Source organism: Hydra vulgaris, chromosome 10 (assembly GCF_038396675.1).
Source record: "Hydra vulgaris chromosome 10, alternate assembly HydraT2T_AEP".
Lineage (NCBI taxonomy): Eukaryota > Metazoa > Cnidaria > Hydrozoa > Anthoathecata > Hydridae > Hydra > Hydra vulgaris.
In genome coordinates this window covers 33,524,915-33,550,470 of record NC_088929.1, presented here as the reverse complement: position 1 = coordinate 33,550,470, position 25,556 = coordinate 33,524,915, and the positions used below count along the sequence as shown (strand labels likewise).

The 25,556-nt window shown below is 25.1% G+C and overlaps 1 protein-coding gene across 2 annotated transcripts; it reads left to right on the top strand.

The window, feature by feature from the left end:
* Nucleotides 1-499: 499 nt before the first annotated feature.
* On the top strand, nucleotides 500-24,928 carry LOC100204693 (ras-related protein Rab-36). 2 transcript variants are annotated; one of them, XM_065807864.1, is made up of 10 exons: nucleotides 528-689; nucleotides 3,691-3,782; nucleotides 11,174-11,239; nucleotides 12,244-12,345; nucleotides 16,407-16,471; nucleotides 21,089-21,140; nucleotides 23,942-24,023; nucleotides 24,265-24,355; nucleotides 24,450-24,593; nucleotides 24,679-24,928. In XM_065807864.1, exons 1-10 carry the CDS (start codon nucleotides 660-662, stop codon nucleotides 24,756-24,758), a joined length of 804 nt encoding a protein of 267 aa, XP_065663936.1. In that variant the 5' UTR covers nucleotides 528-659; the 3' UTR covers nucleotides 24,759-24,928. The 2 variants fall into 2 exon arrangements, with proteins under 2 accessions (XP_065663937.1, XP_065663936.1); XM_065807865.1 differs by lacking the exon at nucleotides 12,244-12,345 and having other exon boundaries at nucleotides 500-689.
* Nucleotides 24,929-25,556: the final 628 nt, after the last annotated feature.

The following is a 25,556-nucleotide window of genomic DNA, read 5'->3' as shown; positions in this document are numbered from 1 at the left end:
AGCCGCAACACACTCGGACAAAAACAATTTTTTTTATGTTAACTCACCCCCCAAAGCCGAGAAAGCCAATACAGTCGAGGAGGCTGCTTTAATTGTGCTTACAACCCTCTCCCAACTCCATAACTTTGAAACACGAACGTTGACAAACAAGGCCGCTAAGCAAATAAACAAGTTGAGCGCGGTACTACCAGGGACGTGGTGGCGATCGAGTTGGCAACTTCTCCCTTATAAAGCGCTTAACTACTACACTACGCAGTTTATATAAATATCTATACTAGATAGGAATTTCAAAAAACTAGAGCAAATGCAACTGAGCCCCAACAAATTTTAGAAACTTTATTGCAAGTTTGGAAAAAAAATCCAATTATCCAATAAAATCCAATTAATTATTATTTAATCAATTTTTTTTTATTATATACCGGAATAAGGCTAACGAGTAAAGTTCACACTAACACCGGTCCATCAGAATTCCGATATTATCTTAGTTTCGATCTTAAATAAAAATAATCTTTGCACGTCTTTTTTGACAATTTTTTTTGATTTATGTATATATTTTCTCAAGTATTAGTGTTACAGTTAATTTAATGAAAGTTATGTCGAATACTTCTTTATCGTTTTACACTTGTAATGTACACATGTAGTCAACTGGTCAATATCAAATGGACGGCATCATCGCTGAGTTTCCAAAGGTAAAATTAATTAACAAATTTTTAAAATATGAAAATAGTTTATTTTGATTTTTTAGTTTTTTGAAAGTTCATTAATTTCACAAGCATTTTGATCTAAATATGGTTTCGTCTGCTTTTATTCGGATTAGTCAAGTCAAAAAAATTTTTGAAAATAGTTTTTACATTTTAGGCTTAAAATTTTAAATTAAACTTAAAAAACTCATTTTTTTTTTTTTAAATAATGTTTTTGCCAATAGAAGTCTTTTTTGTGTTATTTTACTTGAATTTATTTCTTTTAAATTTTAAAGTACCTAAAGTTACCTTAAACTTTTCTTTTGTGTTTTTATATTGCTTATTAACTTTCCTTTATTTTTTTGTTAATATGATTTTTTTTTATAAGATATTTTTAAAGTCTTTTATTGTTAATAAAACATTTTCACTGTTTGCGGTATGATTGTGAGGAAGAAATAAGGTCAGAAAAAACATGTTGAAAAACTTTAAATTTGATTTCTTCATTCGTAAATAGGTCTGACCTAATTTTAAAAGGATAAGATACTTATCCTGACGTCCCAGACAAACAGGTTTTCAGAATGTCTTTTATAAGACATTCTAATCACTCCAGCTTCTTTTCCCTAAAGTTATTTCTCACCTAAATTTTTTGTATGTATTAGTGATCTTTTTGACAATCGTACTTCTAAACTTTATTTGCTGATAAAAATATACTCCAATCTTTACTTTTGAATTGCTTAGAATAGACATTCAATATTAAATGTGATATTTCTGTGACAGCTTGGGACTTATAGTGGCTTGTAAATTTTACCCTAAACTTAACTTAATTATTTATTGCTAATCGTTAATATATCAACATCATTAATACCATTAAAGTTAATATATTCTTTCTGTATTAGTGTATGGCAACACTTTTACTAAGTCCTCTACTAACACTACTGAAATGTTTTGAATACCATATCCAATATCCAATTCGTTGCAAAGCTAACAACTGCTAAGTTTGCTGGTTTTCATTACATTTTCTTATTTATGATTTTATTCTCTTTTTTCAAAATTTTTAAATTTATTTTTGTATCAAGTTACTGTTGACATATTTGGCATTGTTTATGATAATTATGATGATGCCCTTTCTCTTTTAGATAAGGCCCTAAAATGCATTAAAAACTTGTTTTAAATGCCAAGCTTGAGCCTTTTTTTATTATAGTAAGATGGCATTTTTATTTCTACAAATAATACCCTGGCTGATGCTCAAATAAACTATCATTTGGCAGGCTTGGTTGGGAAATGGGTGCAATCGCACTTTATTCCTGACCAATTTATATTTAGTTGCAATAACTTGGCCGCAGCTTTTGTATGTCAAATTTATGTATGATTCCATGTATGCCCGAAACGTTGTGATGCCAAACAGTTAAACTCAGTTAAAATAATCTTTTATAATCAATTCTTTATACATTAGCAAAGCGCTTAGATTAAGCAACGATTTACTTTTATTGATTATTATTAAAAAGAAAATGTTTAATTTAGTTTTTTTAAATTATATAAATTTAAGTAAGTTTAATGAAAAATTATGTAAATAATTATATATAAAAATATAAATTTATTTTTTATTTTTTAAATGTAAATATTTTAAAAAGATTTACATTTAAGAACAACTGCGTTTTCAATAAAATTTAAAATATAACCAAAATTGATAAAATCAATAATCAAATAAACATGCAGGAACTTACAGGCAACTGAACTAAACATGTGAAGCAGTTCCGCTTCCTCTTCATAAGTATTTTTTACCTTTTTAGTTTAACCATAAAAGTTTTCTAATAATTTGATGCAATAAAAACGTGCTTTTAGTTTGTAAAAAACAAAATAAAATCATATATTTTGATCAATATCATATATCATCATAAATCATATATATCATAAATCATATATTTGAATCAATATAACTTAGAATGTTATATGCTCTTTATATATTAATTTATAATATATGTTATAGTATAATAAACCAATGGACTTAAGTAAAATATAAAGTTGTTAAATGTAGACTGCTGTTTCCGGGGTCTGGTGCATTGTGGATTTTTTTAAACATTTAAAGACACTGCTAAAAAAAAGATTGTTGTAATATTTTTATAGCAACGCAATGATTTAATAATTTCTTTTGTTTATCTTACTTAAGAAGAATTGTTTTAAATATTTTAAACTACGCAAAGCATGAAATGGTTATAAAAAAATATTTGTTTATTTATTATATAGTTCAACAAACGTTAGTTTTATTAGAATCTTGTTAAAATAAAACATAAAGATTTTTACTTTTTCTAAAAGTGTCGCTAAATTTTATTAAAAAATTATAAAAGAGAGAAATTGAGAAATAATTTATTCTAAATGTCATTTATTTTGTTTTAGTTAAGTTTTTTTCTTTGTTAAAATTTCATTTCTTTTTTTAGTTAATTTTTTTAGTAATTGTCTCTGTCTAAGTTAAGTTTTTTTTTTCACTTTTTAAAATGCTCTCAAAACATCTAAGAAGCCACGGCCATGTTGTCACAACTAAATGTTATATGCATGGTCAGATATAGAGTGCAATTGCACCTGCTTCCTAACCAAGCCTGATTGGGCCATATTTTATTGTGCACAATGTTAGATGTTTTAAAAATCTATGTTTATGTTAATTTCATGTAATTGATTATCTTAAAATTAAATTGAAAACAATTTTAAAATCATTTAATCAATGTTCATATTTTAAACATACAAAATTTAATTCAATTGTTTATAAATGGGTAACATGTTTGACTGAACATAAGAAATAAGATTTTTAAAACTCAATGTATTAGTGTAGAATATAATCTAAGATAAGTTTTGATAAAAAAAAGTCAATAATAACTTTATATAATTTAAAGTAGGTCAATTAAGTAGCACATTCCTTTTGTTTGTTTATGTATATAACCTTCATTATTCTAAAAGGTCAAAACTAAGTTTTTTTTATTTTTAGATCTTATAGAATAATTTATATTTTTTATTTCAGGCATTTACAGAGCTAGCTTCACATTGTAAACAAAACAATTTTCATCGTAAAACAAGAGAAGCTTGCAAGACTAATGTAGCCAATGTTGTAAGGTATTCAATTGTGTTAAATACTCTAAAATTGTTAAAACACAGGACAAATGAATTCAATAAAGCTGAGTGAGTTTAAACTATAATATTTTTTTTTCTTCACTTCAAACAAGGCTGCAAGCTACCACTATTAGAGTTAAAAGTTGCTGGAAGAAAAACTAAGAAATTTATAGAGCAAGATAATGATTGACAGACAGCGTAAAAGATTGCAAATTATGTAAATCAGGAAAACAAGATAAAAGAAGCAAATTTTAAAGAACTGATGTTCGAAGAACAAAACTAAATGAATAGGAATTTTTGGATCACTTTGGAACAATCACAGTAAAAAGGATGAGAAAAACGATGAGTTAAAGGATGAGACTTAATTGAATGACAAGTAACATGAGAATGAATTTTAGTAGGAGGCACCAGAGGGGCTAGCTCTTTAGAGCAGTACCCATTATAGTATTTATAGAAAAAATAAAGAGAAGCAACGTTATGACAATATGATAATGGTTGGAGGTTGGCTGCGAGAGCAGGTACAACTATGTTTACAATGCTTTTTTTCACCTTGTCTAAAAAAGAAAGGGCATCTTTGGAAGATCTGTCCCAGATATGGCAACTGGTCCATACAAGGACAGATTTAAGATTTATAGAGATAAAGAATAGAATCCTGAGTAAGAAAGTGGACAGCATGATAAAAAGATGCAACTTTAGTAGATGCTAATTTTGCTATTGATTTGATATATGGTTTCCAAGAAAGATTGGAAATAAGAGTTAATCCTAGAAGATGAAGGGTAGATGGCTCATCGAGAGTACATTACCGTTCATAAATATAAGAAGATCTAGATTATTGTGATAATAATTAGCTGAAAAAATTTGAGAGGTTTTTCAAATTATTGTGTTGCATCAGTTTATTTAAGCAGAGAATATGATAGTTTATGTTAGAGGTTAAAGAGTTGGCATTATATTAAATAAAAAAATCATTGAATTATTAAGTTTTGTGGCTTTATGGCCGAAGCCTGACATGAAAATCTTCATTACATGCCAGTATTTGTTAATAGTCTTGGGTTGTCTAGAATGATGGTTTTTACTTTACTGTTTCTATCAAATATAAAGTTTCAATACAAAGTCAAACCTTTCAATACAAAGTAAAATCTTTTTGTTTGTTATCATTATCAAGTTAGCAGAAACAAACAAAAAAATCATCAGAATGTAAAGATTTAAATAAATTTTGATTTTCAAAAATAATTTTATCAGCATCAATATAAATTATCAAAATTGAATAAAGATCTTGCTAATGTTTGCTGTGGTACCGCAAAGGTGGAACCTTGTGGCACCACAATATTTTTATAAAAGCTTTTGATATGTTAAGACCAATCGTTCTTGCCTAACTGATTTTATCTAATGCATTATAGAATCTTTCTGTTTGTTTGGTTAACAAATCAAAAGTAGTACAACAAGATCAGAATCAATATTGATGGTCAAAGTAGATTGTTAGACTTATAATGAGATATTAAATGTTTGTTTATTAAAGACTTCAAGGCTTTGCTAATACCAGTAAGAAGACTGATTAGGCAATATTTGAACGAGTCTGAATGATTTCCAGAATTTAAAAAGTTTGACCCCAGATGGCATTTGCCAAAAAAAAAAAGTTCATTTGTTTACAATTAGTTCTGCCTTATCCTTGGGAGAAGGTAATAAGATGTGACCAATATATGGGAGAATGTTAAACTTTTTTTTATAAATGACACTATGAAAGGTTTTTTAAAAGTATCTAGAACCTAAATTTTGAGATAAAATGCACGATATAGTAATTTGGGTAGAAAGGACCTTAGGATTAGATAATTTCTTTTAGCATTGATTTCTTTAAGAAATCAATGCTAAAAGAAATGATCACAATGGAAATAGCAGCTGTAGAAAAATGAGAAAACCATGGGTCAGAGTATAACTTGATTTTTAACTAACAAGAAGGAATAAATGATTTTATATCTGCCTATTTCCACGAGATTAAAAATTGAAAATGTGTTATTAATAAAGAATTAAAGAGTAAGAATAAGACAAAGATAAAGAAAGAAAAAAAAATTTACTTAGTTACTTTCACTATGGTTAAGAAGCCTAGCCTGCTTCTAAAAAATTTGTTTAAAAAAATAAGATGTACAAATATATATATATATATATATATATATATATATATATATATATATATATATATATATATATATATATATATATATATATATATATATATATACTGCCGCTCATGGAAGTTAGGACAACAGATATTTTTAAGTACAATGTAAATGTTATTACGTTATAACATCGTAAGTTTAAATTATCAGAATTTATGTTTATATGAAAATTAATTAAATTAAACAAAATTTACATAAAAAAATCCTAAAGAAAAATATTTAAGGTGATTAATACATTTATGTTAAAATCTTACAGGTCTAAACTAATAAATAGATATTCTTTTACCACTTGATAGGTATCTCTTTAGATTACTGTGTTATATCCAGTTATTTTGTATATCTTTGAGTTTGTGGACTTTTTTTAAGTGGAGGATTTAAAGGTAATATATTAAATATTTTCAGTTTAGTTCCAAAACTCAGAGATTTTTTTAAATGTTTTCAGTGTAAATTCAAAGTTATAAAACAAAAAATGCCTAAAGGCATATAATTAGATAAATATAAAAAATGTCAGTATAGAAAAATGAGCAGCAATACTTTGCTTCAAGAAGGATTTTTGCTGAACATACTTCATTATTATGTAGAAATTATTTGAGTCAAAAAAGAATGTAAATTTTTCACATGTTTTGACCTAGCTGGCTTAGTGTCCAGACCTCAAGCCTATTGAGTCACAAAAATCCAGAGCTCAAATCCGGAGTCCTTTTTAGGACTCCACATCCCTGGTCCAACATCAAAAATCCAATTATGGAATATTCTATATTTATGCTTTTTTATTATTACTATAAGGGAATGTTTTTTTTGTTTTTTTGATATCAAATAATTAAATTTAATATTGCATTTTTAAAAATGTTTGATATTAACAAATTTCTTTCTTTTTTCTACATTTGCATAATGGAATTAAAATATGTTAAATTTTTAAATTTTTAAAATGATTATTTCTTAAATTTCTAATTGTGGCTTTGCAATTAGAAATTTAAGAAATATTCATTTTAAAAATTCAAAAGTTTGTGATTTCAGCAACTTTTTATCATTTTTTAACTTCTAAATTATTCGATAAAAATAATTTTTATTGAATAATTTAAAAGTTAAAAAAATGATAAGTCGCTTAACCGAAATTGCATAATGGTTAATTAAAATTGCTTAAGACATGTAAATTGCTCTACGCGTAACGCTTTAAAACAAGGCTATCTATATACATCTATATATATATATATATATATATATATATATTATATATATATATATATATATATATATATATATATATATATATATATATATATATATATATATATATATATATATATATATATATATATATATATATATATATATATATGGGCATTTCCAAAAAATCACGCACGGAACATTGGATCTGTTGCATTAATTATTTTGAAAATTATGCAATTTGTAATAACCAACTTACTTTTATTTAATTGACATCTATGTATGTTAGCTATGGGTTGCTTCATTATAGAATAAATAAATTTTTTAATGGAGTCACGCACGGAACAAAAAAAGCACAAAAAAAAAATTTTTAAATGAACTCTATTTTCTCTGAAAATGTATTAGTGACGAGTGTTTTGTTTTTTATAGGTAATTATACAAGCATTCTTAAAGATTATTACAAAGTTACAGAATTCAACAAAATATCTTTGCTCCACAGTAGTAGTTTAAACCAAAATCATGCACGGACAAAAAAAAACAACGAGTGGAACATGTAAACAATAGTCATTTTTGAATTGTATTTTTAAAAATAAATCGATTGCAACTATCATAAATAACATATATATCAATACTAATTAATTAAATACATGTTTGATTAAAAAACAATACTTTAATGTATTATATTAAAGATAAATAATGTATTATATAGTTAATATATTACATTAAATATAAGAAAGATATATCACATTTTTAAAAATAGGTGTAGTTGTAACACTTTGGCTCGATAATAATGTGTCCATGGTTATCAAAGTATCGTTGCGATACTAACGGTTTTAACTCACACTAGTCATACCAGGAGAGGTCGCCTACAGATGGGTATATAAAAATGAGTTTGTTTTGTTCTTTTAGAAATTTAATATGTGCCATATTATCTAAAATTTCTAAAACTTTGGCAAGGTATGTCTTTGCTCTACCAGCAGAACGCAGTACTACAAAGGCAAATATATTTGGGGATATAGTATTAAATTTGTACCTTTCAGATGGAGGTGATACTGTGTTTATCAATAATGAAGATGATGAATCTTTAACAATGTTTACCATTTCTGATTGGTTACAAATTGCCATAAAAGTACCATCAATATTAAAAAGAAAAGAGTGGTGCCGACGAATACTCTTGACTTTAAACTTATCTTTGAGAAGCGTCTCATCGATTTCACTTTGGTTTGCTGTTATACACTCATTTGTAATCGAGATGATCTAAAAAAATGAAAATTTAATAATCAAAAGTTTCATATCTACAAGCTTCATTTTGAGGTTTTTTCTCTAAATAATGACTTACATTAATTTTGGTATTTTTTTCACTTGCAGCGCTCACAAAATCTTCTAAACTGTGACAATATCGTTTTCCAGATTTTACTATTGTCAAAGCCATTCTTTTTATTTCTCCACCTATGCCATCAACTGCCCTTTTTCCGTATGATGTTGCAAAAAATGACCAACGAATCTCAACAAGATCAGATGATAATTTGCACAAGTTATTCATGGCTGTCATAACATAAGAGTTTTTAAATTGAGATGAAGAACCATCAGTGAAAAAGTGTAATTTACAAATATTATAATTACGACTTAATAATTGTTTGATAATGAACAAGACGGCATATTTATCATGAAGTAAACGATCGAATACAATGGCATAGGAATGTGTATTGTTCTTGCTCCAAACTGCAGCAGTAAATACTGTTAGTTGCTGATGAACCCAGTAAGCAGATTGAATTTCACTTTGCTCCATTATGGTGTGATTTTCACTGAAATATAAATAGATGAATAATTAGTTTATAAATATAAAAAAAAGTTTAATACAAAATTATTAAATTTTGTTATCGAACTACAAATAAAATTATAGTTTTATTTACTTGTATAATCAATTCATTTTCTGATACATTTCGGCGACATAAACAAAAATATGCACTTTGTTTTCGCTTTATATACACATGACGTATATAATCTGGCAATTGCTGACGCAGTAATACGCACGTCTCTCACTATGATGTTAGTGGTTGTTCAATTTTCTGCGCATTTTCTGAGGACCATTGTTCAAAAACAAAAAGCGGTTTGTTTGAATCGTCACCAAATGAGTCCATTACATTAGAAACATATTCATCAAACTTTGGCAACCCACAGTTCGCTTTACATTCCGTAAACATGCAAGATTGGTTGTTTTGATTACACACAGATCTGTCAACTATGTTTAATAAAATATGACTTTATTTAAAAATTTTTAAATAAAAATTTAGTATTATGAATATTAAGAACTGTCATAACATAAGAGTTCTAAAATCTTTTAAGCAACTGTTATCAATCTAACTAATTTATACTCAAACTAGTTAATTAGCAAATATGCGATTCATACGTTATAAAGCTAAAGGAAAATAATTATCACGCACGGATGAATATTTGTCCGTGCGTGATATGTCTGTGCGTGATGCAAAAAAACAATGCTAAAATGTCATAGAAGAAAAAAAATACTTTTGCCATTCAATTCAGTAACCTAAAAATACACAAAGTAAAAAAAATCAGTTTCATTGAAACTTTTTATCACTTCTTTTTCTAAATAATTAGATCTTTTAAATCAAGCACGGAAATTCAGAATGCTGTTTACTTTGGCATAAAATTTAAGATACCTCCAAAATACCTAGTTGCAATTTATGATAATGAAATATTAAAAGACATCATTATCTTTAAGAATCAAAAAAGTCTGGGCTATAAAATCAATTTTAAATATTATAATCACATGTAATAAGAATTTTTATTTTTTGTCTCAAAAAATGTTTTTATTTATTGCGAAGTTTGAATAATTAAAACATGAAGAAAAACTTCTATAATTTTTCTTTTGTATAATCAAAATATCACCTATCTTCTTTAAATTTCATCTTCCGAATTAAAAAAATATTTGTTTAAAAATTTCTTTTTTTTTTTGACTCACTGGAATGGAAATGCCCATATATATATATGCCCATGTATATATATATGCCCATATATATATATATATATAGATATATATATATATATATATATATATATATATATATATATATATATATATATATATATATATATATATATATATATATATATATATATATATATATACATATATATATAAATTATATATATAAATTATATATATAAATTATATATATAAATTATATATATATATATATATATATATATATATATATATATATATATATATATATATATATATATATATATATATATATATATATATATATATGGGCATTTCCATTCCAGTGAGTCAAAAAAAAAATGAAATTTTAAAACAAATATTTTTTTAATTCGGAAGATGAAATTTAAAGAATATATATAAGTTATGTTAGTGTATTTTACAAATAGAGTGCTCATTGTTCTTATAGAACAGAGCAATAATAAATAAATTAGTAAAAAACACTTGTATAACTTTTTTCTTCAACTTTAAGTTTCACCATTGCTGGATCATACTCTTCCTGATGATCCAGCAATGATGAAACTTAAAGTTGAAGAAAAAAGTTACATAAGTATTTTTTACTAATTTATTACTAAAAAACACTTAAAAAGTGTTTTTTACTAATTTATTTAAAATATGTGTAAACAATAACTTGTTAAACTTAAAATAAAGTAGTTAAGATATAAACATAAAACTTACAGAAATTTTCTAATACATGCAACTTAACTAAACCTGCTCGTGACAATAAAAATATTGTCAGATTTCATAAATTGATAATGTTAATAGTTTTTAGATATTATTTGAGTTTGTTGTCAGTAATTAATAAAAGTGTTAATTATTATGATAATTATATGATTAAATATTAATAATTTAACAATATTATTATTATTATTATTATGTTTATCAACTAAACCTGCTTGTGAGGTTTTTGTTGTTGTTGTTGTTTTTTATTGTTTGTTAATAATTAATCAATATAATTTAATAACATTGCTATCATTAATTATGCAGATTATTTAATAATATTTTAAAATATGTTTGTTTTTATGTTTTTCAAGTTTAAAGGTTGCTAAATGTGTTGTAATTGGTAATTTATCAGTGGGAAAGACAAGCCTTATAAACAGGTACATTTAAAATTTAAATTTGTTACCTAAATAATAGCATACTAAATTTGTTTTTTGTTACTATCATAATGCCATTTTAATTGATGGGTTAATAATTTAATTTATTGGGTTAATATTATGTTCTGTAAAATAATGTCAGATGTTTTGAAAAAGCAACAAGTCTCATTATGAATTGGTATGAAATTGAGCAGCTGAAACTTAAAGCAGCTGGAAAATTTTAATTCAGAATGTTGCTACAATGTTTCAGTAATATTTTCAATATTATTGAAATCTACAGTATTGGATTCACGCGTTAATTCACGGATAAATTGATGCATACCAAGTCTAATCTTGAGTAATTAGCACTTACTTGGGCTTAATACCATTTCAACAGTAAATAGCGACTCCTCCCCCAATTTTCAACCAGCCTTTATGATAAATTGAGTTGGCATTTGGACAAACGATGGTGTTGATTAGTTTAATGATAAAAAAAGTTTTGCATACCCAAATTAAAGCTGAATTGACTACCTCTGTATATAAATTAATTTTGTGAAGTTTATCAGCAAGACTTTTGCAGAAGTCTTGCATGACCTGCAAGGCTTAATCTGTTTATCTTTTTAAAGCCAGGCTTTAAAAAGCTAAACAGATTTTTCTTTCAAAACTTTTTTGTATAAATTACTTATTGGACTTATTTTAAACTTTTTTTGACATTTTTGATAGAATTCTATAAAAATTGACATTTTTATAGAAACCACTTTTAATAACTTTCTTAAGTTGGTAAAATATTTTTGTCTTTTGTAATTTCAAATCGTTTTTTTTTCTTTTCTTTGCAATTTAAATAATCTATTTGTCATGTCCAATTTATGTAAATAAAATAACTCAATTAAAATTTGTGATAGATTTAATCAAACTTGTATTTGGAGTATTTAAAAAATAAAAAGATATCGTAGATGCAGTGTTGATGGTATATGTTTCAGAATATATTTAGCTGAAAATTATTTAAAAAAAAACATCAAAATTTGTAGATATTGCAGAAACTTATTTGAGAAAGACTACAAGCCGACTATTGGTGTAGAATATGAATTGCGCAAGTATGAGATATTAAATCAAGAATTTCATTTACAAATGTAAGTAAATTTGAGTTTTGTATCTGTAGCAATGAACATGTGTAATGTAGATGTATAGACATAACAAGGCAGATGTATTAATATAGCAAGAAAGAAGTTAGACATAGCAAGGAAGATGTATAGATAGGTAAAAAAATATGTATAGACATAGCGAGAAAGATGTATAGACAGCAAGGAAGATGAATAGACATAGTAAGGAAGATGTATAGACATAGCTAGGAAAATGTGCAGACATAGCAAGGAAGATGTATAGACAGCAAGGAAGATATACAAACATAGCAAGAAAAATGTATAGACATAGCAAAGAAATGTATAGACAGCGAAAAAAATGTACAGACATAGCAAGAAAGACGTATAGACATAGCAAGGAATATGTATAGACATACCAAGAAATATGTATAGACATAGTAAGGAAGATATATAGACATATCAAAGATGCTCTTACCGATATGCATTAGAGCAAACTGTAGTTTTTGAAAATCATGTTTTTTTTTGTTTTTTTAAGTTTGTTGCGTTTTAGATATTTTAAGATAAACTTAAGCTCATAACCTCTAAACATAACATGTTTCTGGACACGATTCAACCCAGTCTGCATTTAAACCCATTTTAATGTCACTTTGTGTTCCAGGAAGTATTAAATTGATATGAGATTTTTTTTTTTAAGTTTAAATTTGTTTAGTTTAGTTTTCCACCAACTAGTTTGGAGTTAACAGAAAACACAGAAAAGAGTTAAAGAAAGCAGTTGACAAAAGATTTAAAGAAATAAAAAAAAAATGCAAATTGTATGAGTCATGAAAATATAAAGATGGAAGAAGGAAAAAGAGGGTTCCAAAGCTATGATGTATGAGGAAAAAGACTAAATAAAATTTTTTAAAGCATCAAAAAACAGTTAGAGTTATAGGACACAACCTAGGTAAATGAGTTACCCAACAGTGAGATTTTGTTGATGGAACAAGTGTTGATAGCTGGCTTCAGCAGTGACTAGGACATTTTTTGAAAGAGAAATAGAGATGCAACTGTACAACAATTGAGCAGAGGCTCAAGCTTGACAACTAGAGCAGTTCCAGCAACAATTTAATACTTAGCAGTTCTTATAACATAATTTAGATCTTGTCTATAAGAAAGAGGGCTTCATTAGAAGAACCAGGCCAAATATGGGAATAGTGTTCCATATAAGTACGAATAGGAGATTTATAGAGGTAAAGAATCAAGTCACCAGTGAGGAAATGGTGAGCATGATAATTAGTATATTATATTATTATTATTATTGTTGTAGATTATTATCTAAAAAAACGTAAAGTAGAGGACTGAGTATGAGTATTGTCATTCATCAATATAGAAATATCAACAATATTGAATAAATTATTGGGAATATATGAGTTTTGTTTAATTTAAAATTCACCAGCCACAGCAAGGCCTTCAGGAGACTATAAAATTTTTTTACTTCTCTTATAAGTTGTATCAGTAAATGTAAATTAAATAAACTAAATTAATGCTACTTTTTTCTTTTTACAACTGAAGTTTAACAAATGATATATAGGTAATATGAGTAAGGAGTAAACACATATATATCAGTTTTAGTACAAATTATATGTTTTTGCTGACACTGAAGCAGAAATTATCTAGTCACTATTGACTAATAATTTAATTGTCAATTGATGGAGTTTAACAGTCAATAATATTTTGTTTATTAAGTTACTATTTTACCTTTTTGTTGGTTATATATATACAAGTAGTTTTTAAGTATGTTATATCTTTTGCATCAAAAGTCCAAAGTCTAAAAAAGGTTTGTTTATTGTCATTACTATAATAATCTATTTGGTAAGAAAGGAAAAAGAATTTTGCAACTTATTTTTGAAGATTTCAATATTGTCACTGTTGGTACAAAGCACTTCAATCAACTGTCCTTGGGTTGCATTAAAAATTGTACATTGTGCAAAACTTGTACTAAATGTGAAATAATTGTTTAAACTGATGGCTTCATTCAAACTGATGGCTGCAACAGGCCTTGTTAAAAAGCGTTATGCTATTTGAATTTTACGTACGTATTCATGATTTCACATATTTGTTACGCAATTTATATTATGCAAAAACTTTTTTTAATTGGTTTATTTGAACAGTCTTTTAGAACAGTTTATGCGAAAAACATTAGGCTGTAATTAATTGTTGTAACAGATCGATAAATAAACTTTTTTCTATTTTCTGTTTTAAAAAAAAAATTATTTTCAATTTATTTTATTAAATTTAGATTAAATTTATTATTAAATATAATTAAATATAAATTTATTTTATTAAATTTAATTAAAATTCTTTTAAAAAATTTTTTACTGCTAAAACTTTGGAACTATGTTAAAAGTATGTTATAGCAAAAAAAAAAAAATTAATAAATTCAATTCAAGTTACTTTAAAATGTTCGTATTGCATATAACTTTACTTAACATTTTAGTTTTTAAATTGCTTTTTAATTTCCTAGGCTCCATGATTAAAAAAAATATATACTGGTCTGATTAATGCGTTTTTGTAGTAAATAAATGGCGTCAATACAAAAAAATTCTTTCAAACTCAAGTTATAAATGTTATGTTTGGGTTTTCTTTGGCATTAAATTTTATGTAGAAGAATTTCATTAATTTTTTGTAAAACAAACCAAATAAAAATCATTTTTTTATAAAACAAACCAAATAAAAATATGATCAATAAGTAAATGCTTTAAAAGCCCAACTTAAATTTATTTTATTTTAAAAACAAAACTAATACTATTGCTATAAATATAAGATATGTATTTAATAATTTAAGTTATGTTAATTTCAAAATTATACTGATATTTGTTCAAAACATGTTTTGCTAATAACATCTTAAAACCAAAAATACTATTATTTTTTTTGAATTTAGTAAGAAATAGTGAAATACATTTGGTTTCATGGTAAATGAAAACGAAATGTTTTAATTGAAATAAAATAAAAACAAAGCAGAAAAGCGGTAATCTTCTTTTAATTACAATTTTTATTGTCAAAAGCCAGTTAAACTAAAATGTTTTAGGTAGCGCGAACATTTTTTTGTAAAGAAGAAGACTAAATCTAATTGTATAGTTGTGTAAATTGTTTAAAAACTCTGCGTGAAGTACATTTAAATCCTTTTAAGAAATTCAACCATAAACAAGTGTCCCCTCATTAAAAAAAACAACTCATAAAACTAGTGTTTTAAAGAAGAAGAAAAATAAGTAATAAGTATAAGATTTTAAAAAAAGGAAATTTTTTTTTTTAAACAACACTTAAATTTTATTTATAATTATTTTTTGATAACAATATTGTTTAATTTAAAGGTATTTTATAAAGACAAAGACTTTTTTTTAATGTGGTTTTAAATTTAATCACAATGAGGCACTTTCAAATAGGCAACTGATGTAATTAAACTTTTACCGGTGTAAATATATTTATTGAGTAAAGTTATATTTATTCGGGTTACGTTTTTCCGTTACACAATAAAATCTCATACAAGGCCTGCTGCGTGTCAGAAAGTTAGACCTACAAAAATCTCAACCTACTTAGTTGTTCTACAAAAAGAACATCTACTAAAAAATGGAACTAATTTTCAGATAACCTACTGAGGCCTAAATTATTTTCAACTGAATATAGTCTTTTTTACTTTCAACTAATTTATGACGTTTTCATTTTCAACTGATTTATTTTTTGACCTATTTTATAGATTTTCATTTTCAACCAATTTGAGATAAATTAGTTTTCAACCGATTATCTGGTCTGTGTTTTTAACATCATTTTTTTGAACTACTAATTTTTTTTTTTTAAATTAACAATCAATAAGTTTTCCAAGCATTCATCAAACCTGATACCTCCCGATTCTGAAAACAGCGCTTATAGGCCACTTTTTCGAGTTATAGGCCACTGCTTATTATTGAAAACTTTTTATATTAAATTTAAGGTATAAATATTTTGTTATCTTAGTTATAATTTATAAAGTTATAAAATGATTATTAAAATCAAACCTTTTACATTTATTTTAGGATATAAATTTATTTTTTTGTATTTTGTAAATGCATGTTTAGGTGGGATACTTCTGGAGAAGAACGTTTTAAAAGCATAACTGGTTCTTACTATAGAGGTGCTAATGGTAAATTATGTTTTAATAATTTTCTTCATAAATTAATTTTATTTAGATGATGTCACCTAAACAAACATTTTTTTTCAGTTTTTATTTTAATGTTGGTAATTTCAAAAGTGGCTACTAAATATATATATATATATATATATATATATATATATATATATATATATATATATATATATATATATATATATATATATATATATATATATATATATATATATATATATATATATATATATTAGGGTGGTTCTAAAAACAACATTTTGAAAATTGAAGATGTCTGATGGCACCCCTTAAATGTGTTCTATGTAATAAATTAATACTACATTTAAAAAATTTTTGAATAAAAAAATTTTTTAGGGGTTGCTCAAGACCCTTAAACATCAGACAGGTCTCTAATATTTTGAAAAAAAAAGTTCTTTTAATGCTCATCATGTTGACTCTCAAAAGAAGTGTAATTTTATAAATATTTCAAAAATGATAAAAAAAATTTATGAAAACACAAATTAAAAGCGTTTATTCAAAAAAACTATGAAAATAAGTACTTTTTATTTTTTGTTAAAAAATGATAGTATTTAAGCCCTAAAATTTAAACTAGTAATCTTTATATAAAATGATTATTGTTTTTAGATGTTTTATAAAATTTCACTTCTTTTGAGACCCAACATGATATGCTCTTAAAGAACTTCTTTTTTCAAAATATTAGGGACCGGTCTGATGTTTAAGGGTTCTGAGCGACCCCAAAAAATTTTTATATTTAGAAATTTTTATAAGGTAGTATTAATTTATTACATAAAACACATTTAGGGGGTGCCATCAGACATTTTAAAAAAATGTTGTTTTTAAAACTCTCTAATATACATATATAAATATATATACATAAAAAGTCTTATTTAACAACAATTTTTCTACGGCGACAATTAAGCTACATTTTATTGTTGTCGAAAAGTTAAAATAATTAAATTAATGCAGAAGTATATTAAGTTTTATCCCTATTAATAACATTTTTGCCACTTCTCAACTCTTGTCAAACTTTGGCTTATTTCGAGAGATTCTCGAATTTTCCGAATATAATTTTCTGGAGCAACTGATATGGTTTTCGGGTTTAACCAGTCAAACGTACCTTGGAATGATTTGGAATGCTCAGTAGCACCAGATCTGGCCCATTTTCCTTTTTTACTAATTTTCTGGTGCTCATTACATCTTGATATAATTTTCTTTTTGGTTTCACCAATGTATATAGAGTTGCATGAACATTTTATTTTACGCCTGGGTTTGTATTTGTTGTCAGGTGGTTGATAATTGGTATAATTTTTTCAAATGTTTCTAAATACCCTAACTGAACAAAATCCTGCCATAAAATACACTGTTGAAATCGAAAACCACCAAAAACAACTTAATTTTCTAGATAATAATATTATGAACACAATGCATGGAGCTTATGAATTTCAAATGCATTGAAAAGAAGCAATAACTAATATTCAACTTAATCCAAATTCAAATATCAATCCTAATATTATTACTGGCGTATTTAAAGGGTTTTTATGCCGCGCAAAAAGAATATGTTCTCAAAAATACCTCCAACAAGAAATTGATTTTTTAATAAAAATTTTTCTTGAAAACGGGCACGACAAGAACAATTTAACTAATATTGCCAGAGACTATATAAAAATAGATATAAAAATTACCAATTATCAACCAACTGACAACGAACCATTTGTAAAGCTACCATGGATAACAATTGTTGGTCCCAAACTTTGAAAAGAATTAAATAAAAACAATATAAAAGTTATATTTACATCAACTCCAAATTTAACAATATGTTATATCAAGATTAATAAATTATATCAAGATGTAATGAGCACCAGAAAAATAGTAAAAAAGGAAAATGGGCCAGTTCTGGTGTTACTGAGCATTCCAAATCTTGCCAAGGTACGTTTGACTGGTTAAACCTAAAAACCATATCAGTTGCTCCAGAAAATCATATTCAGAAAATTCGAGAATCTCTCCAAATAAACAAAGCCAAAGTTTGACACGAGTTAAGAAGTGGCAAAAATGTTCTTAATAGGAATGACAGTGATAACGTCACAACAAAAGCTTGGGGGCCATTTTTTATTAGACTATCTGACATCAACATTTAATCTTATTTTCTCAGGCTCTTTTTAATGTTATCTTTTTAATGGTCTGTTTTTATTATAACGATAATAAAATATATATATATATATATATATATATATATATATATATATATATATATATATATATATATATATGTATATAATATTAATATAATATATATGTATATAATATATAATATGTATATATATTATATATGTATATAATATATATATGTATATATGTATATAATATATATGTATATATGTATATATGTATATAATTATATACATATGCATATATATATATATATATATAAATATATATATATATATATATATATATATATATATATATATATATATATATATATAAACAATTTTTAAACAATTTTAAAATGTATTATACAAATTAGAGTGCTAATTGATTAGAGTACTCTAAAAAATTTTTATTCGAAATACAATTAAAGTTAGCTACAGTTATTAATATTAATAATATAATATTAATATAATATATATGTATATAATATATAATATGTATATATATTATATATGTATATAATATATATATATATGTATATATGTATATAATATATATGTATATATGTATATAATTATATACATATGCATATATATATATATAAATATATATATCTATATATATATATATAAACAATTTTTAAACAATTTTAAAATGTATTATACAAATTAGAGTGCTAATTGATTAGAGTACTCTAAAAAATTTTTATTCGAAATACAATTAAAGTTAGCTACAGTTGCACAAAAAATATGGAAAGAATTATAAAAGGTCACAATAATGCTTTGTTAAACAAAAAAGAAATCCTTAATGAAAAAACTACAGAAAATTATAATTGTAAACAAAAAAACAATTGTTCAATGAATGGAAGTTGTTTATCAAAAAATGTGGTATATAAATGTGTTGTTTCCTCTAAGAATGTACCTGATAAACAATATATTGGCATAACAGTGGGTGAATGGAAAAAATGTCTTGCCAATCATAAGCAATCTTTTAAAAATAAAAAGTATTCAAAAGACACCATGCTGTCAAAATATATATGGGAATTAAAAGATAAAAATATTGATGATTTTATACTGAATTGGTCCATCCTTAAAATAGCGCCTGCATATAACAATTTTTCAAAAAAATGTATACTATGCCTTCTAGAAAAATTTGAAATGACTACACATGCAAACCAAGAATGTTTATTAAACAAAAATCGGAATTAATTTCTAAATGCAGGCACGAAAATAAGTTTCTCCTAAAAAACTGTAAAAGTAAATGAGCTCAAATAATAGTTACACTAAGTTCCCCTTTTTAAAAAATATTTTTCTAAAAAAGCATAAGTAATCATTTCCAAAGAATTCTTTTTATAATAGTGTCAGCAAATTCCACAAATGCGTGAAAACTTACAGTAGTTAAGACATTTGCAACTTCCTGTAATTTGATTTTTGGTGTAAATTGAAGTTTTATTAATTTGATCATTCATTTCTGAGTCTTTATTGATAAAAAATGTTAAATGAGAAAAATTTTTGTTAAGTGGTTTTCTAATAATTTGAAACACAACTTGTCTTGACACTCAAGGATCCTTTTTAAGGCAATTAAAATTCTAAAAGTGTTTACTTAATGTTATTGGGTAAAAGTGCGTTAGGTAAAGAATTTTAATTTTATTAAGTGAAGAAAAAGTATATAATCGCAAAAACAATCTTGTCTCAACCAAATCCTACAATTAATAAATATAAATTTAGTTTTGCCTAACATTACTGTAAGTTGGTTCATTTATGCTTAAATATATGCAATACAATATTGTCTTCAGTATTATTGTTACTTTAACTGCATTTATTTGACAGGACGTAGTAGGGATCAAACTCTGAACCTCTCACTTGTGAAGTGAACGCTCTACTACTACTACGTTAAACTTTATACAAAGATTACCTGAATCTCTAAATAAAAAAGAATTTCAATGCTTTTTCTTAAAACTAATTTTTGAAGTAAAAAAATTACCAAACATTAATCATTAGTTTATTAAAAGTTCGTTTTGTTGTTGTTGTTGTTGAAGTTTTTGATATATTTTAAATATTATTGATTATATTTAAAGGTTTGTAGATAATGTAAATAATTTTGTAAAAAAAGCTATTGGTTATTCAACAAAAGATGTGTTAAATACATTACAGTCTGCAACTATTTTTTAATATTTTGTATTTTCCTAAAAAAATAACAAACCAGTTAAAGTAAACACAAAGTATCTTATGTACTAAATTACTAAATGCTGCATCGCAAACATCATATTTTTTACTAATACTTTGTTTAAACTAAAATAGTAAATAATTTTTTAGGCGTCCATACTGCACCAGCTGTATCAAAACATGTCTGGGTTTTTTTCTGATTTTCTCTGATCTTTATTTGTAATATGTTTTATTGTAGCTAGAAAAATTTTAATGTTAATTATTCATAACAATTTATATTATTTTATATTTTTTTATTTAGTGGTGTTTGTTGTTTTTGATTTATCATCTGTTAAATCGCTGACAAGTTCAAGGTGACTTCTTGTTTCTAGTTCATAAGCACTATAAGCATTCAATATAAACAATGACCAGTCGGTATAAGTAACAGGAAATCATTGACTAGCTAGATTTTTTTAGCAATAAACGATGTTTGGCCCCCGCTAAACTAAACTTTTAAAATAAGCAGAAGACTGTAAAGAATGTCTTGAACTTTTAGATATAAATACATAATCATTACTTTAAGTTTGTAAACTAAAAAATTAGTGTGTGTATATATATATATATGTACACTTTGATACAAGTGAAAATAAAAATAAAATAAAAAAAAGTAAAAAAATAAGATTTATAAGAAGATTCGTCATTAAAGTCGTTATTTTTGTGTCCATATTTTTGTGGGGTTTTTTTAAAGTAATAATATTTAATACGATTTAATGGTTTTAACAGTTATTTTCAAAAATAAATTTATTGTTAGAGTAAAAATTTTGTCATAGAGGTTCTTGAGATTTTTAAGTAAATTTTAATGCATTTTATTATGTTATTTTAATTTATTTATCAACATCATTTAATAACATCATTAAAGCTGTTGTGGGAATGATAGAGACAAGCTGTTGTGGGAATGATAGAGACAAGCTGTTGTGGGAATGATAGAGACAAGCTGTTGTGGGAATGATAGAGACAAAGATAAAACTTTTGCTATGAGAGCAGGTTTTTAGATGAAAAAAAGAAGTAAATACTATGTTACTCTAAAGTAAAGAAGTTTTACCTAAAATACTTACTGTTCATACACTCAAAAATAAATTTAAAATAAAAAATACCTATTTGTTTCAAATATAATGATCACCTTTGCATATCATTAATTTATCTTGTGAGAATTTTAAGGAAAGCCAAGTGAACTTCTATGTTACATATGATTAAACTGGTTAAAATTGTTGCTTTTTGTTCCATTCTATGTCAATCCCCACTAACTGGGAATAAAGTGTATTGACTGTAGTGTACTGTACACTACAGTTATGCAGTTATTACTGTAACTGTATAAAGTCGCCTGGCATGTTTAATACAGTTTTTCCAAGAAATGTTTAAGTTTTGGTTTTATGAACTAAATTTTTAGTTCTAGCGAATGCCCATGAGAAAATTTGATAAATTTTTTTCTTTGTCAATTTGATTTAATTAAAGTGTCTGTTGTTAGATTTCAATTTCCATTTAGTAGTTTCAAGTTTGATATTTTCGTTATCACTTTGTCCGTGAAAAGCTATCATTAACAGCCATCTCTGTTAATGATAGCTTTTCATGGACAAAAACACCTTTGTTTTTTTCACATTGTGTTGAAATATTTATAATATTTAAGCAATTTGACCATTTTAAAAATTGATTATTTTTTAAAATTATATATGGAAAACAAAGATTAGCATGTTTTCTTAACAGTTTTATAAGAAGAATATTTTTTACCTAATTTGTGCGTCTGGAGTTGTTAGAAAAGTTAAATAAGTTAATCTTCACAAATTTTTAACATGTTATAAGAAAATAATAAGAAAAAACCTTTACTTATATAATAATGAAGTTGCTCGATGTTCATTGTATAATTGATGATGATATTTCATTGCAGTAGTGTTTGACATAATTCTTCTTATGTGTTCATTTGGCTAGATTGTTGATGTGAACTTGAACTAGTCAAATACAACGAAGCATTTCTCACTATTATGTTAAACTTTGTTATTTTGACTCAGTGCAGGTGATGTATTAAAGCATTAACATGAACATTGTTGAAGTTTAGGTTCTTTCTATTAAACATTTTCCTCTGTTACTGCTTCTACTGCAGTGACGTCCTTACATTTTGATAGACAACCTAAGACTTCTCTTTCTCAATCATAAGTTTCTTTCTCATTCATAAGTTCTTTCTCATTCAGAACTTCTCTTTCTCATTCAGAACTTCTCTTTCTCATTCAGAACTTCTCTTTCTCATTCAGAACTTTACATTTTGGTAAAGTAGCTTATTTTGAAATAATAACATTTTTATTTCAATAATGCACTTCCTTCTAAGCCAATACCAAGAAAGTAGCACAATATTTTCCATTGATGGTTACAAATAACTATAATAATTATCATAGTTATTTCTAATTATCCATAAGATGATTGTAATTTTTTAATCAGTATGCCAAATTTTTTTCAAATCAACAAATTAAGATCTTGAACTATAATTTAGTAAATGAAGTCTTCTTTACCTTGCATATTTTATTTAAAGTTTCCAATCCTTTCTTTTTCATTAAAACTAATAAAAATGTTTGCTCTTGCCTTTGAAAATAGTACTAAGTTATGATTTTCTTTGCAATTTTTTTTTAGTATAGTATTTATAGATGAGATTTCAAAAAGTTTTGCTGCAAAACAAAAAGTCTTCATTCCATCATAAAAAGTTATAAAAATCAAAAAAAATTACTTTTTCTGTCATAATATTTTTTCTTTTTTAATTTCTATATTCATTACTAAACCTTTTGACATAATAGGCTGAACAAACCATAATACTAAGGCTTGAAACATGGTTCTAATTGTATATTGTTTTTACAATTATGGAGAAATAAAAATTTTAAAAAGCGTGCGACTTTATAATTTCTGCTTTGAGCACCTGTCACACCATAAAACCGTACATTGTAAAATCTTCGTATTTTTGTCACAAATTTGACAAATTTTAAAAATAAAAAATTAAATAAAAATATTTATATATAATTAAATGTTTAATGTCAATGAATTTATCATTTCATAACTTTTCAAATTTTTTTTATAACTTTTGTAAATTAGATTTTATGCTATAAATAAGCTTTATCATTATCATTGTTTTTTATAGTGAATGGTTTGCAGCTGCTATTGAAAAAACACAAAGCACAACTCCAGAACTTTTTCTTGTTGGAAATAAAGTTGATATCATGGTATTTATTTAGTAGTTGCCGTTCTAAAAAAAAATTTTATAATGGCAAGTTTGTCAACAATGGTGTTATATTTGTGGTATTCGTTTAGTAATTGCCGTTCTAAAAAAAGTTTTTTTTTATCAGCATTTGTGTTATAGTCGTCATATTTCATTTTTTATTTGTTAATTTATTTACTTTTTTGACAAATTTTTGAACAATAAATCTTTTTTTAAAACCATTTTTTTTTAATTTTTTTTTTCAGAAAAATGTTGATTTAGAAGAAACACGCGAAATAGCAATAAATCTTGCAAATGAACATAATGCTGAGTACTGGGAAGTATCTGCAAAAACAGGTGAAAAAACATTTTTAACAACGTCGGTTATATATTAACACTAACAAATGATGTGAAATTATTATTTTAATCTCTTTTTCCTTTTGCTTTCCAGGAGAAAATGTACGAGAGCTTTTCACACGTGCTGCTGCACTATGTTTTGATCAAGCAGTTTTACGAGAAACTGAAAATATCTCTACTAAAATACAAATGGGCAATGGCAAGTTAATTGCAAAGGATAAGATGAATGATAATATAGGTACTTTTTTTTATTTTTTTATTCTTGATCTTTATCTTGATTCATTTTTATTGATTACATTTTTATGTATTACTTGTTAATTTAGTTTTAGCACGCAACATTGAATGCAACGTTGAACCTTCAACACAATTTTATGATAAAAAGTCATCGAATTGCTGCAAATAGATTTACTGTATTTTAATTTTTTAAAAAAATTTTTAATTTAATAAATTGTAAAAGTAAATATATATAAATATTAACATAATTTAAATAGAAGAAAAAAAAGATGTATATTTATTAAACAATGTGCTTTTTACCAGATTCATTTTATTATAATATATTCTATTTTAATTTATTATAGCTTGTATTCTTTTAATTTATTTACATATAATCTATTTATTTACAAATACAGATTTTTATTATTGTAAGTTATTGTTATATAAATATAAATTTTAAAAATTTATAGTCTATGTGTGTATGATCATTTATATATATATATATATATATATATATATATATATATATATATATATATATACATATATATATATACATATATATATATACACATACATACATACATACATACATACATACATACATACATACATACATACATACATACATACATACATACATACATATGTGTATATATATATGTACATACAACCCTCAGAATTAGGAAAATTGAGGTCGGCAATAATTTGCCGACCTCAATCTTTAAGAAGACGGCATCAGGTTCGCAAAAAAAGTTTGATACAAAGGTCTTACCATAAAACATTGAAACAAGGCGGCATTTTTTTGCCAACTCAAACACTATTAGGTCGGCATTGCCGAATGCCGACCCTAATTCCGAGGGTTGTACATATGTATATTTCTTGTGAAAGCGCTATTAGACACACTCATAATATATGAAATTGTTGTTAGGTTGTAAAAAAATGTTAAAGTAGAAAAAGTGCGTCTAATTGCGCTAGAGTATATATA

Coding starts and splice junctions, on each gene's coding strand:
- LOC100204693 (XM_065807864.1), top strand. CDS start 660: ATGGACGGCATCATCGCTGAGTTTCCAAAG. Junction 690..3,690: donor TCATCGCTGAGTTTCCAAAG/GTAAAATTAATT, acceptor TTTTTATTTCAG/GCATTTACAGAGCTAGCTTC. Junction 24,024..24,264: donor GAAATAAAGTTGATATCATG/GTATTTATTTAG, acceptor TTTTTTTTTCAG/AAAAATGTTGATTTAGAAGA.